Source organism: Macaca nemestrina, chromosome 11 (assembly GCF_043159975.1).
Source record: "Macaca nemestrina isolate mMacNem1 chromosome 11, mMacNem.hap1, whole genome shotgun sequence".
Lineage (NCBI taxonomy): Eukaryota > Metazoa > Chordata > Mammalia > Primates > Cercopithecidae > Macaca > Macaca nemestrina.
The window spans coordinates 136,467,932-136,483,867 of record NC_092135.1 but is presented as its reverse complement, the minus strand read 5'-3'; the positions used below and the strand labels follow the sequence as shown (position 1 = coordinate 136,483,867).

General features: G+C 44.5%; 1 protein-coding gene across 10 annotated transcripts in view; it reads right to left on the bottom strand.

Moving 5' to 3' along the window:
• Positions 1-376: 376 nt before the first annotated feature.
• Positions 377-15,936, bottom strand: part of LOC105473816 (TRAF3 interacting protein 1) — a 118,323-nt gene continuing 102,763 nt past the window's right edge. For 3 of the 10 annotated variants that reach the window (XM_071073690.1, XM_071073697.1, XM_071073693.1), the window contains 2 exons: positions 5,287-5,507; positions 379-3,742 (listed from right to left, as the gene is read on the bottom strand). In XM_071073690.1, the coding sequence (XP_070929791.1) occupies positions 3,577-3,742; positions 5,287-5,507 (387 nt within the window). In that variant the 3' untranslated portion in view covers positions 379-3,576. Of the gene's footprint in view, positions 3,800-5,286; positions 5,508-15,936 lie in introns of all 10 variants that reach the window. The other 7 variants (XM_071073694.1, XM_071073695.1, XM_071073691.1 and 4 more) reach the window with 5 other exon arrangements.

The window sequence follows — 15,936 nt, the reverse complement described above, 5'->3', positions numbered from 1 at the left end:
TGCCTCAGCCTCCCAAGTAGCTGGGATTACAGGCGCCCACCACCATGCCTGGCTAATTTTTTTTTTTTTAATTTTTAGTAGAGACAGGGTTTCACCATGTTGGCCAGGCTGGTCTCGAACTCCTGACCTCAGGTGATCTGCCTGCCTTGGCCTCCCAAAGTGCTGGGATTACAGGTGTGAGCCACCATGCCCGGCCAAGTTCTATAGCTTTAAAAGTCATTTAAATTTCTCTCGCTGAATTTAAAAGAAATCAAAGTCCCTCCCAATCTCCCTTTACGAAAATACACATAATAATCAAAAAGGGGTTCTGACTAGGGGGCTTTACTAATGCCCCAATGTAAAGCTTGCATAAACCATACTTATTGAAACACCTTTTAGAAAAATATAAAATGTTTTTATTAATAAAGTGTATCCTAGGATAGAGTTAAACTCAGAGCCCAAATGCAGCAAGTAGTTACATTTGAGAATGGCTGAGAACAGCTATTCCTTCCCCTCCGACTTAGGCTGGCTCATGCTTGACTTAGAATTTTTCTTTCTTCTACTTTGCTACGTTAGTCTTTGCTGGAGAGCCCCTCAGAGGAGCCCACAGTGGTAGAGGTGCCATGAACAAGGTTATTTACTCTCTGCGTTTTGGGTGTGGAAAGAAGAGTCCAGAAGGGGGAGCCAAGTCCAGGTCTGGGTGTTTAGTGTCTTCCCTGGTGGTGACATGCTGAGCCTTGATCCTGCTTGGGCGTGGCCTCCTTCTGAAGCAGGTTCCTGCAGAAGCTCAAACAGGCTGCTCATCCTGCTTGCTGCTGCCTCACACTGGCTACTGATCCAAAAGCTGCTCAAAGGCCCTGGCCATCTTTTCTCTCATTCGTGTGCCATGACACTGTACACACCGACCAATAGAAGATAAACCCCATGAGTCCAGGGCAGCTCGGAAGAGCAGCACTGGAATAGTTGAGGCGCACTCGCCAATACACTGACTAGAATCCATATCACCCAAATCCTAAGTACACTTCATATCACCAAATGACATCATTCTTCTTGATTGATTTCAGTTTTTAAAAGTTGATTATTAAAAAGATAAGGATGAATATCAAAGTAGAAAGCTGCATTTTAGTCTTGAACTATTTCTTCCAAAGGTTTATTATGCATTTCCTTTGAATATAAATTATCATCAGCTCAACTTTTAAATTCAAATTCTGGAAGTATGACTCCAGTACTCCCTGAAAACTTATACACCAAAGTATAGAAAAATACTTAATAATCCCATTTGTGTATTTTCTCAAATTAAGAGAAAACTTAAATTTCTCAAATAAGATCAGGATCTGGTGTCTAGGATAAGATACAGTAACAATCATGTGTAGAGACCTTCTAAAACTTCACAAATGATCTTACGATTTCCAGTAAATGCTTACCTATCTTATAAAACTTCATTTTATACTGAAAAGAGGTATGTGTCATAATATGAATGAAAAGATATATTTCCCTGAACCTTCCTCATGAGAAAAACAAAATGCACACATTTGAAAATAAAAAATCTAAATGCTTATGATTTTTCCATGTGTGAATTGAACTGCACAATCCATACACTTATGGAAAAAAATGTGATTATTTTTAATGATTTATGTATAAAAGAAAAATAAACTTTATGATACAATTTGACAGACTACTTCATAAAAAATTTTACTTACATACAATGTATGCAATTTTTCGCAATCCCCAAATTCTATTCATATATACAAATTCATAAAAGGCAGACATCTTAACTTGAAGTGAAACAAGGTCCATTCAGGGTCATGGCTAAGTCATTTGATTCAGTAGAAAAGAGATCATAAATACACGAAGGACTACTTAACTAATGTCCCTCCACTCCCCCAAAATGTATTCAGTATAATCTGATCAAACAGAATTTTATGGTGCACTATAGGAAGGAGAAAAAGACCAACGTTTCAGAATGGCAGATCTTAATAATCTGCTCCTGAACTTACTCAGCTCAGAAAGTCATATAACAACCTTAGTACAGAATTTATTTTGGAAATTGTATGAAGAAAAACCCAACGGTGCCATTTGTGCTAATCCTTAAAGAAACAAAACCTGGCAGGGCGCTGTGGCTCACGCCTGTAATCCCAGCACTTTGGGAGGCTGAGGCAGGCGGATCACGAGGTCAGGAGATCAAGACCATCCTGGCCAACATGGTGAAACCCCATCTCTACTAAAAATACAAAAATTAGCCAGGCGTGGTGGCGTGCGCCTGTAGTCCTGGTTACTCAGGAGGCTGAGGCAAGAGAATCACTTGAACTTGGGAGGCTGAGATTGCAGTGAGCCGAGATCACGCCACTGCACTCCAGCCTGGGTGACAGAGTAAGACTCTGTCTCAAAAAAAAAAAAAAGAAACAAAACTTTTTCAGGCAATCCTCACATTTTAAATGGCACTCCTTAGTTTACATAATAAACACACTATTTAAAAATAAAAGTATTAGGACCCAGACCTTAAGACCCATAAGTATGTCTTCAAACACAATGAAATGTTTTATACAATAACTTAAGACTCTGCTACGTATTTACAATAGTATACGTAAGTGAAAAACTATAAACCATGTTTTTTAAAAAACCTTTGCATTAAAAAACAATTTCCAAAAAAATGGCTAACATCAAAAAACATCATAAATCAGTGCAGCCTTGTAAGTCTTCCTTATGTCATTTTTCCTAAGCTACCTGTCTCTCAGGTGTACACACCCATGCAAAGGAAAAGGCATGATGCCAGTGCCTCGCAGAGCAAGACCCTCTTAAGGAGAACAAGGACTCAAGGGTAGCTGTGCTAGCCTCTGCCTGAGGAAAACCAGGGTAAAATGCTGAAGAAAGTGAGGATGTAGCCCAAGACAATTTCATATCCCGACAATGTCCGTAAAGGCCATCCTGAAATCTCCTTTTTAAATTTATGAACTTCAAGGACTGGAAACACAAGCAAAAGATAGTAGAGATCAAGAAGAAAATTACATAGAGAAGTACATGCAATTACAAAGAGGTCAAAAAACAAAAACGAAAACAATCCAGTAGATAGGTACCTTATATAGAGACAGGCTGAGATTAGCCCTTTCAAATGGAAATTAACTAAAAATATAATTTATTCATTTTCAGGCCTCATTCTACTTATCAAGTGCCTATCAGAAAGTAAACAGTCATCCTTCATTCTGCATGGACCTCTGAGAGTCTTTCCACTAAACCAAAATAAAGGACTACTGTTCCCTCGGTACGGCCACACCACTTACCTGCTGGAGAGTTCTGGTACAGAACTAAACAGGCTACAGCAGAAACACAAAGAACAGGCTTTCAAAAAACCTTTCACAGAGGTGTTTGGAAGCGCTATTTATAACTAGCCAGTATTCCATCTGGAAGGAGGTAAGAAAACATGGTTTTTTTAATACACTTAACATGCTTACAGTTTTAAAGCTCTGAAAATTAGCTGGATAACAACATTGTAAACTGTTCATTTTCTTAGCAAACTGGAACTTAAAAGAGTAACGATTTTCTATCTTCCTTTTTGCTTTTAAACTGAGGTGACTTTTCATCTCTGAAACTTTTGAGTGTTCACCTTCTCGAAGTCAAATTGATACTATACACCATTTTCTGGATTTTTTCTTCATTCTTGAGGATGTTGGCCTTCACAGCGCAGATCTTGTCTTGCTGGTCTTTGATCAGCTGCTCCAGCTCCGCGAGCTCAGCCTTTAAGGGCTCCACGGCACAGTCTGTGATACTGAGGGAGAAGAAAACCAGCGGCTCGTCACTCTCTCATCTCATTGTGTGTTGGCTTCTTAATTAAGACATTGAAAGACAACAGAAGTAAATTATTCATCTCATCCAAAGAAAAGGATAAAATTTATTTCTTATTTTCACAACCCCTGCCACAACCAAAAGTGAAGTCAAACATGAGATTTATAAAAGCAGCAGTTAATATTTCTTCAATGATAAGCCTGAAGCCCTAAAATTATATACAGAACAGCCTCTGGGACAAGGAGGTATGCTGCAAAGTCCCTATCGACTTTGGGGACCTCCCCTCTACTACCCCCTACCTGTGCTCCTGCTGCAGGGCCCCCTCCCCATTACTCCCCCCTCCGCTACCCCCAACCTCTGCTCCTGCTGCAGGGCCTCCCCATTACTACCCGCCTGCTACCCCCCAACCTGTTCCTACTGCAGGACCCCCTCCCCATTACTCTCCCAACTGCTACCCCCTACCTGTGCTCCTGCTGCTGGGCCCCCTCTCCATTACCCTCCTCCTACCCCTCAACCTGTTCCTGCTGCAGGGCCCCCTCCCCATTACTCCCTGCCTCTGCTACCCCCCACCCCTGCTCCTGCTGCAGGGCCCCCTCCCCATTACCCTCCTGCTCCCCCCGACCCCTGCTCCTGCTGCAGGGCCCCCTCCCCATTACCCTCCTGCTCCCCCCGACCCCTGCTCCTGCTGCTGGGCCCCCTCCCCATTACCCTCCTCCTACCCCTCAACCTGTTCCTGCTGCAGGGCCCTCTCCCCATTACTCCCTGCCTCTGCTACCCCCCACCCCTGCTCCTGCTGCAGGGCCCCCTCCCCATACCCTCCTGCTACCCCCGACCCCTGCTCCTGCTGCTGGGCCCCTCCCCATTACCCTCCTCCTACCCCTCAACCTCTGCTCCTACTGCAGGGCCCCTCCCCATTATTCGCCCGACTCTGCTACCCCCTACCTGTGCTCCTGCTGCAGTGCCCCCTCCCCACTACTCCCTGCCTCTGCTAACCCCACCCCTGCTCCTGCTGCAAGGCCCCCTCCCCATTACCCTCTCGCTACCCCCAACCCATGCTCCTGCTGCAGGGCACTCCCTCATTACTATCCCCCACCTCTGCTCCTGCTGCAGGGCCCCCTCCCCATTACCCTCCTGCTACCCCCCACCCCTGCTCCTGTTGCAGGGCACCCTCCCCTTACCCTCCTGCTACCCCCCACCCCTGCTCCTGCTGCAAGGCCCCCTCCCCATTACCCTCCTGCTACCCCTCACCTCTGCTCCTGCTGCAGGGCACTCCCTCATTACTATCCCCCATCTCTGCTCCTGCTGCAAGGCCCCCTCCCCATTACCCTCCTGCTACCCCCCACCTCTGCTCCTGTTGCAGGGCACCCTCCCCATTACTACCCCCCACCTCTCCTCCTGCTGCAGGGCACCCCCTCATTACTATCCCCCACCTCTCCTCCTGCTGCAGGGCACCCCCCATTACTACCCCCCACCTCTCCTCCTGCTGCAGGGCACCCCCCCCATTACTACCCCCCTGCTACCCCCAACCTCTGCTCCTGCTGCAGGGCCTCGGCGTGCTGCCTGTTCTCGCTGTGCCACAGCTGCAGCTCATTCTGCATGGCATCCACGTCTTCCTGGATGTAGTCCATGATCTTCCCCAGGGGAAGTGCACTCTTGCACAGGGTCTGGATGGACGTGCGGAGCTTCTCTATCTCCTTGGAAACGATGTCCTTCTCCTTCTTCCACGCCGACTCAAAGAGAGATCGCTCCTACAGACAGGGAGACATGGAAGAGGAACACGCCTCCTCAGTCTGAAGGCAGAACAGGGCTGGTTCACTCGGCACATGGCCACGGGGCTGGGAGGAAAGGTGCAGGCAGGGACAGTGCTGGCTGTGGGACACTCACTCCCGTGCAAAGGGAGAGCCATGCCACCTGACAGAGTAACCCTGAAGTGCTGCGTGCCATCAGAGGACACAGCACTGCCAGGGAGGGACCGCTCCTTCCCTGCTCAATGGGGACGGGGATCTGTCTTTACCTGGAAATCCATCTGAGGGCAAATCTCTATACAGGCAGATTTCAGTTCCCAACTAACGAGCAACTTTCGTAGCTATTGTTACAAGAGCTTAGTGACATGGAGGATTTTTCCCAAATGGACTGGCAGAGAGGGGGCCTGACCCTACAGCTCCTCACATGGCCCACCTTCCATCCCAAATGACTCCAAAACCCAGCCTGCCAGGAGGAAGGGGGAAAGAAACCCAAAGGAGAGGCAGAAACTGGTGCCATGGAAAGGAAGGCATGGAGAACGTGCAGGGGGGCCAGCGCCAGCAGCACCCAGCGGCACCCAGCAGGCAGACGGTCAGGTCGACTTAGACGTGACTGTGATGGCCGCTTGGGGAGGCCACAGAGTCCGGGGCTCAGGGGCCGGATGGAAGGGGCCAGGTTGAGACAGCAGCAGGTGAAGGAGGTGAGGAGGCCACAGAGTCCGGGGCTCAGGGGCCGGATGGAAGGGGCCAGGCTGAGACAGCAGCAGGTGAAGGAGGTGAGGAGGCCACAGAGTCCGGGGCTCAGGGGCCGGATGGAAGGGGCCAGGCTGAGACAGCAGCAGGCGAAGGAGGTGAGGAGGCCACAGAGTCCGGGGCTCAGGGGCCGGATGGAAGGGGCCAGGCTGAGACAGCAGCAGGTGAAGGAGGTGAGGAGGACACAGAGTCCGGGGCTCAGGGGCCGGATGGAAGGGGCCAGGCTGAGACAGCAGCAGGTGAAGGAGGTGAGGAGGCCACAGAGTCCGGGGCTCAGGGGCCGGATGGAAGGGGCCAGGTTGAGACAGCAGCAGGTGAAGGAGGTGAGGAGGCCACAGAGACGAGGCGAGAGCTGCCAGGAGTTCTTGGGTTCTTTGGCAAACAACATTTAGAATTCTCTTCATATGAGCTTTGATCACAGACATCCCTGAATGTCAAAAATTGAAGTGAGTTAAGAATCAATAAGCTTGGGAAAATTAACACGGGTTCTTTCTCCTTCTTTCCTTTCTTTCTTCTATCTGTCTTTCTTTCTTTACAGCCAGGGTCTCACTATGTTGCCCAGGCTGCTCTCAAACTCCTGGGATCAAGTGATCCTCCTGCCTTTGCCTCCCAAAGTGCTGGGATTACAGGTGTGAGCCATCATGCCCTGCAACACTGTTTCTTTAGGAAGCCCTCTCTGGGCACCCCCACCCCACTCCAGACCAGCGAAGGTGCCCTTCCTTGCCTCACCCACTTACAGAATGAGCTAGTAAATGCATTCAGTTGTAATAAATCTACTTATTTAGTTTGAACATATCATAGCTACATAATCACTTGTATTACTTCTGCTAGTTTCAGACTGTGGGCTCAGGAGGGCAGGATCTTGGTCTAGATTCATTGTGTTTCAAATAAGCTCTGCTAAAGAATTTGTGAAATGAACTAATGAAGTGGATAAATGATTTATGTATCAAGATCCTAGTTCTACCACTTACTGGCTTGGACAAGTACAAGAAAGCTTTAGCATAATGCCTGGCACACAGAAAGTGCTAAATAATTGGAACTTTAAATAAAACGTAAAACTCATACAACTAATAAGTGAGTTCAGCAAGGTTGTAGTACACAAGATGAGCATATGAAAATCAACTATATTTCTATATACAAGCAATGAACACATGAACACTGAAATTAAAAATACAATGCCATTGGCAATTGTTCAATAGAAGACAATGTTTAGTTGTAAATCTAACAAAACATGTATAGGGCTTGGAAACGGAAAACGAAATGCAGATGAAATAAATCAAAGGAAATTTAAATAAATGAGAAGACCCACTGTGTCTGTCCACAGATTGGAAGACTCAACACAGTAAAGACATCAATTTTCCCCAAATCAATAGGCATATTTAATACAAATCCTACCAAACTTCCAGTCAATTTTTTGTATAGACAAGATTATCCTAAAATTTATGTGGAAAGGCAAAGGAACTACAACAGCTAAAACATTTTCAGAAAAAAGAATAAATACAGAACTAACCAGTCTACCCAATTTCAAGGCTTTTTTTTTTTTTAATTAAGTCTCATTCTTTCGCCCAGGCTGGAGTGCAGTTGCGTGATCTTGGCTCACTGCAACCTCTGCCTCCCAGATTAAAGCAATTCTCCTGCCTCAGCCTTCCAAGTAGCTGGGATCACAGGCGCACACCAGTATGCCCAGCTAATTTTTGTATTTTTAGTAGAGACGGGATTTCACCATGTTTGCCAAGCTAGTGTCGAAGTCCTGACCTCAGGCGATCCTCCCATCTCGGCCTCCCAAAGTGGTAGGATTACAGGCATGTGCCACCGCGCAGCTTTCAAGTCTTTTTAAACAATTACAGTAATCAAGACAGTGCAGTGTTGACAGAGGGACATAGATCAAATGAACAGAACAGAGAATCCAAAAGTAGATCTATACAAATATGTCCATATGCCCAAGCAATCTTTGACAAAGGTACAAAAACAATTTAGTGGCAGAGAGAGTTTTGCACCATTTGGCACTGGGGTAAGTGGACCTCCATAAGCCAAACAAACAAATAAGACCTTGACCTAATCTCATATCTTAAACAAAAATTAACTCAAAATGAACTATGGATTTAAATATAATCTATGAAACTTTAAGATAAAAAAACACAGGAGGAAAAAGTCTTTGGGATCTAGGACTAGGCAAAGAGTTCGAAGACTTGACACCAAAAGCATGATTTCAAATGTTTGCTCCGCAAAAGACCCTGTGAAGAAGCTGCAAAGGTAAGTCACAGAATGAGCGAAACAACTGCAAATGACACCTCCAATAAAGACAGATAGCTAGAATAGGCAAAGAACTCCTAAAACACAACAGCAAGAAAGCAAATAATTCAATTAGAAAACGGGCAAAAGACACAGATATTTCACTGAAGAGGATATAAGGATGGCCAACAAACAGATGAAAATACGTTTGAAATCATTAAGTATTAGGGAAATGCGAATTCAAACCACAACGAGCCATCACCACACAACAGTCAGAATGGCTAAAATAAAAAACAGTGACAACACCAAATGCTGCTTAGGGGAAACTGGATCACACATTGCTGATGGGAACGTAAAAAGATATGGCCACTCTGGAAAACAGTTTGGCAGTTTCCTATAAAACTAAACATGCGGCTGGGCACAGTGGCTCACACCTGTAATCCCAGCACTTTGGGAGGCTGAGGTGGATGGATCACGAGGTCAGAAGATCGAGACCATCCTGGCTAACAAAGTGAAACCCTATCTCTACTAAAAATACAAAAAATTAGCTGGGCGTGCTGGCGAGTGCCTGTAGTCCCAGCTACTAGGGAGGCTGAGGCAGGAGAATGGTGTGAACCTGGGAGGCAGAGCTTGCAGTGAGCTGAGATGGCACAATTGCACTCCAGCCTGGGCAACAGTGCAAGACTCCATCTCAAAAAAAAAAAAAAAAAGCTCATCATGACTGGCCATCAGAGAAATGCAAATCAAAACCACAATGAGATACCATCTCACACCAGTTAGAATGGTGATCATTAAAAAGCCAGGAAACAACAGGTGCTGGAGAGGATGTGGAGAAATAAGAACGCTTTTACACTGTTGGTGAGACTGTGAACTAGTTCAACAATTGTGGAAGACAGTGTGGCGACTCCTCAAGGATCTAGAACTAGAAATACCATTTGACCCAGCCATCCCATTACTGGGTATATACCCAAAGGATTATAAATCATGCTGCTATAAAGACACACGCACACGTATGTTTATTGCGGTACTATTCAAAGACTTGGAACCAACCCAAATGTCAATGATAAACTGGATTAAGAAAATGTGGCACATATATACCATGGAATACTATGTAGCCATAAAAAACGATGAGCTCGTGTCCTTTGTAGGGACATGGATGAAGCTGGAAACCATCATTCTCAGCAAACTATTGCAAGGACAAAAAAACCAAACACCACATGTTCTCACTCATAGGTGGGAATTGAACAATGAGAACACCTGGACACAGGGCGGGGAACATCACACACCGGGGCCTGTTGTGGGGTGGGGGAAGTGGGGAGGGATAGCATTAGGAGATATACCTAATGTAAATGATGAGTTAATGGGTGCAGCACACCAACATGGCACATGTATACATATGTAACAAACCTGCATGTTGTGCACATGTACCCTAAAACTTAAAAGTATAACAATACTAAAAAAATACTAAACATGCAACTACAGCATCACCCAGCAACTGTACTCCTGGGCACTTATCCAAACAAATGAAAATTCATGTTCATAGAAAAACCTGTATATAACATATATAGAAAAGTAACCACAAACTGGAAACAACTCCCGTGTCTTTCAACAGGTAATTGGTTAACTAAACTGTGGTGCATCCATACCAGGGAAAACTATCTACCCATAAAAAGGAACAGACTGGCCAGGCACGATGGCTTATGCCTGTAACCCCAGCACTTTGGGAGGCTGAGGCAGGCGGATCACCTGAGGTCAGGAGTTCAAGACCAGCCTGACCAACGTGGAGAAACCCCATCTCTACTAAAAATACAAAATTAGCCGGGCATGGTGGCGCATGACTATAATCCCAGCTATTTGGGAGGCTGAGGCAGGAGAATCCCTTGAACCCGGGGTGGGGGGGCGGAGGGGTTGCAGTGAGCTGAGATCATGCCACTGTACTCCAGCCTGGGCAACAAGAGCAAAACTCCGTCTCAAAAAAAAAAAAAAAAAAAAGGAACAGACTGCTAATCCATGGGATAACCTGGATGGCCCTCAGAGGATTATGAATGAGAAAAGTGAATCCCAAGATGTTACATGCTGTAGGATTCCTTTTACACAAGATTCTTGAAAGACAAAGTTATAGAAATGGAGAACTGATGGTGGTAGCCGGGGGTGAAGGAAGAGTTCGAGGTGGGGAAAGAGGGCGTGGCTATAAAAAGGCAATAAGAGGGATTTTTGAGGTGATAAAAATGTTCTGGATCCTGTTTCATTGTCAATATCCTGGTTGACAATGTACTATAGTTCTGCAAGATGTTATCACTGGGGGAAAATGGGCAAAAGGCATACAGTATATCTCTACTATTTCTTTTTCTACTATTTTTTCTTTACAGGGTTTCATTGTGTTGCTCAGGCTGAACGCAAACTCCTGGGCTCAAGCGATTCTCCTGCCTCAGCCTCCCAAAGTAGTTGGGGCTACAGGTATGTGCCACCACACCTGGGCGTCTATTATTTCTAATAACTGCATAGAAATCTATGGTTATATCAAAAGGTTTAATTTTTTAAAAGGCTATATAAAAATGCCTTTGAATTAAGATGCTAAATGACTGAAATGAATTCAATAAAATAATAAACTACTTCCCAAGAGAAAAATATATTTCTTTATTATACACAAATAAGCAAATGTCTCATTGACTTAGTTAACAATTTAAACTTCTATTAAAACTCACTCATAATGACTATTAAGTAATTCCTGTGCATTTGGCATCGTGTTAACTCTAATACAAAAATGTTTAGGGTATAGAACTTAGGGTAGGAGACTAATACAAACAAATATCTTACAAAATTGGAGAGTTACAATGTAGAAAAAGACACTAAGAAGTAATCTGGCCAAACTCCTCATATTTCTATTGCACAGGATCAAGCAGAATTTGGAACACTCATCTTAAAGCTTATAATTTTATTTTTAAGAGATTAAGACTTTAAAATAAATACACTTGGACTGGAATTGTGATAGTCAGGACAAACTTTTACTATTATCATAAAGGCACTGGAATACATTGCTGCAAAACACCAAACTTCTGGCAATTTTCAAGCTTTCATTTAACACAGCAGGGGCAAGGTGAATGCATCAAGCAGTGATTATTTGCTTTAAAAACTCACCTCTCTGATGACAGACCTCGAGTTATATGTTGCTCATGTAGATATATCAACAATTTTCCAGATAAAAACAACTTTGTTTTTAAAGACTTTTAATCCAGTAGTAGTTTGAGGATCTACTACCCCCACACAGGAATCAGTCATACACAATATGCTTAAGTTTTGGAAACAGAAAGAAAAAAATATTGAAAATCTGTCATGGCTGGGCGTGTTGGCTCATGACAGTAATCCCAGCAATTTGGGAAGCTGAGGTGGGCAGATCACCTGAGGCCAGAAATTTGAGACCAGCCTGGCCAACACGGTGAAACCGTGCCTCTACAAAAAATGCAAAAATTACCCAGGTGTGGTGGCGCATACCTGTAGTCCCAGCTACTGAGGAGGCTAAGCAGGGAGGATTGCCTGAGCCCAGGAGGAGGAGGTTGCAGTAAGCCAAGACTGTGCCACTGTACTCCAGCCTGGGCAACAAAGCGAAACCCTTTTTTCTCAAAAAAGAAAAGAAAAAAAAAAAAAAATCTGTCATTACACAAAATATGACCTAAAACCACCAAGACCATAGGAGGACTCAAGGGCAACAGGACCCACAGTCAGTGCCTTGTGGTTCCAGGGCCTAGTGCCAACCCAGCCTCACCACCTCCTAACTTTATGACCTTGGAATGACCTCTCTGTACCTCAGCTTCCTCACAATAAAATGGAAATAATAATATTTATCCTTCAGGTAAGATTAAATGGGATAATATAAAGTAAGCAATTCAGTGCTTCACACATAGTAAGCCCTCAAATAGATGTTAACCATTATCGTAAATTTATTCCGCAGAAAGAAGCAAGTTGCAAGTCCCCCCAGGACGAAGCATGGGTGCTTTTTCCTGTGCACTGATATAGTTATTTTACCTCCTGTCAACTTGTTGGTTATGAAAGATTCTTAGCCAGGCATGTTTGGAATACTTTAGTGCACAATGAAACAAGGATTTATAGATATTATCAGCACCACCTAACAAGCTGTCATGTCCAGGCAAGTTCTTTCATTAAAATGTAATTTACCTTCCTCATCGACACACTTCCTTCTCCATCTCCATTTTAAGGATATAAATAACCCACAGCTATGAAATTCATCTCTAAGTTCTTTTCTCTGCTGAAAGGCTGGTGATCCTGAGCGCAGAGGAAGTCTGCCGTGAACACTGCAGAACCACCCACGGCACCGTTTTGTGGCACCCTTGCCGTGGATCCAGTGTCTATAGGGAGTTTCTCCAGGTTAGGCAAACAGAGAGGTGGCAGCCCATGTGTGTTTCAAGGGGACACGAAGTCACCCCTCTTGTCCCCTCCTGCCTCCTACCTGGCTGGCCTCCCTCTTCCTGCAGGCTGGAGACTGTTTGCTCAGCTGCCTTCTGGCAGGAAGGCCTCTGGCAAAGGCATCTCAGCCTTGGGCCACTTCAGGTGCTCACATACGCACACACTTTTCAGAAAATGCTTCCAAGATTTCTCAGGGGAACAGTTACTTCTGGGACTTACTATTTTATTTACATTTTACCACACACACACTTGTCCCCAGAAACACGGGCATTTGCACTTCTGGTGATTTTTAAATTTATAGTTATTGATTAGAAGTCATATAAATACAAATTATTGACCTTAGAGATGTATTTGAATTTCAACTGCAATCCTCCAATAATAATAATTATTATATTATTATATAATATATATAAAAATATAATTATTATTATTATTATTATTATTTGAGACAGAGTCTCACTCTGTCGCACAGGCTGGAGTGGAGTGGAGTGGCACAATCTCAGCTCACTGTAACCTCCACCTCCCAGGTTCAAGAGATTCTTCTGCCTCAGCCTCCCAAGTAGCTGAGATTACAGGTGTACGCCACCACATCCGGCTAATTTCTGTATTTTTAGTAGAGATGGGGTTTCACCATGTTGGTCAGGCTGGTCTCAAACTCCTGACCTCAAGTGATCCACCCACCTTGGCCTCCCAGAGTGCTGGGATTACAGGTGTGAGTCATCGTGCCCAGCCAAAAGTATTATTTTTAAAATATCTTAAAATTTTTTAAAAATGAAGATGGAAATAATAGACACTGAGTACTCCACAATGGGGGAGGGTTGGGAGGGGGAGGGCTGAAAAATTACCCGCTGGGTGCAGTATTCACCACTGGGTGATGGGTACACCACAAGCCAAACCCCTACCCATTAACAAGCATGCCCATGTACCCCCAAATCTAAAATAAAATAAAATGTAAAAAAAAAGAATGTCTTAAAAGTCTGGTCTTTAGATGCTGCCAGAAGTCCCTCTCGGAAGCAGGATCCAGGGCACATGGGGGTGGAGGCCTCCGACCCCTGCCCTGCCCCGCTGCTGGATGTGACTGGTCAGCCACACTCCTGAGCAGAGCTCTACCTGACATTAAGCAAACCCAATAAACAAAAGCCTGATTAATTGTAGGGTGGGGGGTGGGCAATAAATCAAAAAAGTATGTATTTGCTTCAAATAACATAGTCTCTCATGACTCCAGGAATTGATTTATATGCAACCTGTCAAAAGTTTGTTTTCTAGCCTGGGCGCAGTGGCTCACGCTGTAATGCCAGCACTTTGGGAGGCCAAGGCAGGCAGATGGCTCGAGCCCAGGAGTTTGAAACCAGCCTGGGCAACATGGTGAAACTCCGTCTCTACAAAAAATTAGCAAGGCATAGTGGTGCATGTTCGTGGTCCCAGCTGCCTAGGAGGCTGAGGTGGGAAGATTGCCTGAGCCCGGGACGCCGAGGTTACAGTGAGTCAAGATCCCTTGAGCCCAGGAGGTCAAGGATGTAGTGAGCTGAGATCATGCCACTGCACTTAAGCCTGGGCAACAGAGCAGGACTCTGTCTCAAAAAAAAAAAAAAAAAAAGGTTGTGTTCTTCATAAACAGAGGAATACCTGCATTCAATTTATAAAAGAAAAGCACAGAATGACAGAATAATTATTCTAAGCGTCCTGTTCTTCCAGAAATATTCCATCACCAAACTTCTTCATAAACCATACGTTCATCTCGAATGCAGGTCAAGTTGGATCCCTTGAACACACAAGCAAAACAATCTGCAAACACATACTTTTTTTTTTTTTACAGATGGAGTCTCCCTCTGTCCCTCAGGCTGGAGTGCCAAGGATGGAGTGCAGTGGTGCAATCTCAGCTCACTGCAACCTCCACCTCCCCAGTTCAAGTGATTCTCCTGCCTCAGCCTCTCGAGTAGCTGGGATTACAGGCACGTGTCATCACGCCAGCCTAATTTTTGTATTTTTTGTAGAGATGTGGTTTCACCATGTTGGCCAGGCTAGTCTTGAACTCCTGACCTCAAGTGATCCACCCACCTCAGCCCCCCCAAAGTGCTGGGATTACAAGCATGAGCCACCGGACCCGACTAATTTTTTGAGACAGAGTCTTGTTCTGTCACCCAGGCTGGAGTGCAGTGGTACAATCACAGCTCACTGCAGGCTTGAACTTCTAAGCTTAATAATCCTTCTATCTCAGCCTCCCAAGTAGCTGGGATACAGGTGTGCACCACCATGCCTGGCTAATTTTTTTTAATTTTTTACTTTTGCAGAGACAAGGTTTTGCTATGTTGCCCAGGCTGGTCTTGAACTCCCGGCCTCAAGTGATCCTCCTCCTTAGATCTCAAAGCATTGGGATTGCAGGCATGAGCCATCATGCCCAGCCTCAAAATTATGTTTAAGAATCAACCATGTTACATGTATTTTGTTCATTTGTGTTTCTGAATAGTGTTTTATTATATGAATGAAATAGCACTACTCATCCATTTTGCCGCTGATGGACAACATTTGGGTTATTATTTATTTATTTATTTTGTCTAGGGCTATTACAAAAAAATACAACTCTGAATAATCTTATATATGTCCCAGTAGAGATGAGCACATGACTGTCTCTGGTATGCAACAAGAAGCGGCATTACTGGGTCAAAGGGAGTGTGTGTTCTCAACTTTATGATATAATGCCAAACCATTTTCATATAGTTTTAGAAATTTACATCAACTATTTTTCATTAATCAATATCTTATTTCTAGGCATATAAAGGAAGCTTTAGCTCTACTCCTATGCCATTTCTACAATCTGACAACTGAAGGTAATAACTACTGAACTGTTATCTGGCAGCAGCTAGAAGACTGCTACTCCACGTCAGGAACAGGCTGTTAAAAGGAGCCTTTCAAATGACAGACAGTTGCTCATTAGATGAACTGCTTACAACTACTTACACATGGGTGGTAAGCTTTTAGCATGGATGTATGAGAAGCTGGACAGCATGAGGGCTAACTGGCCAGACTA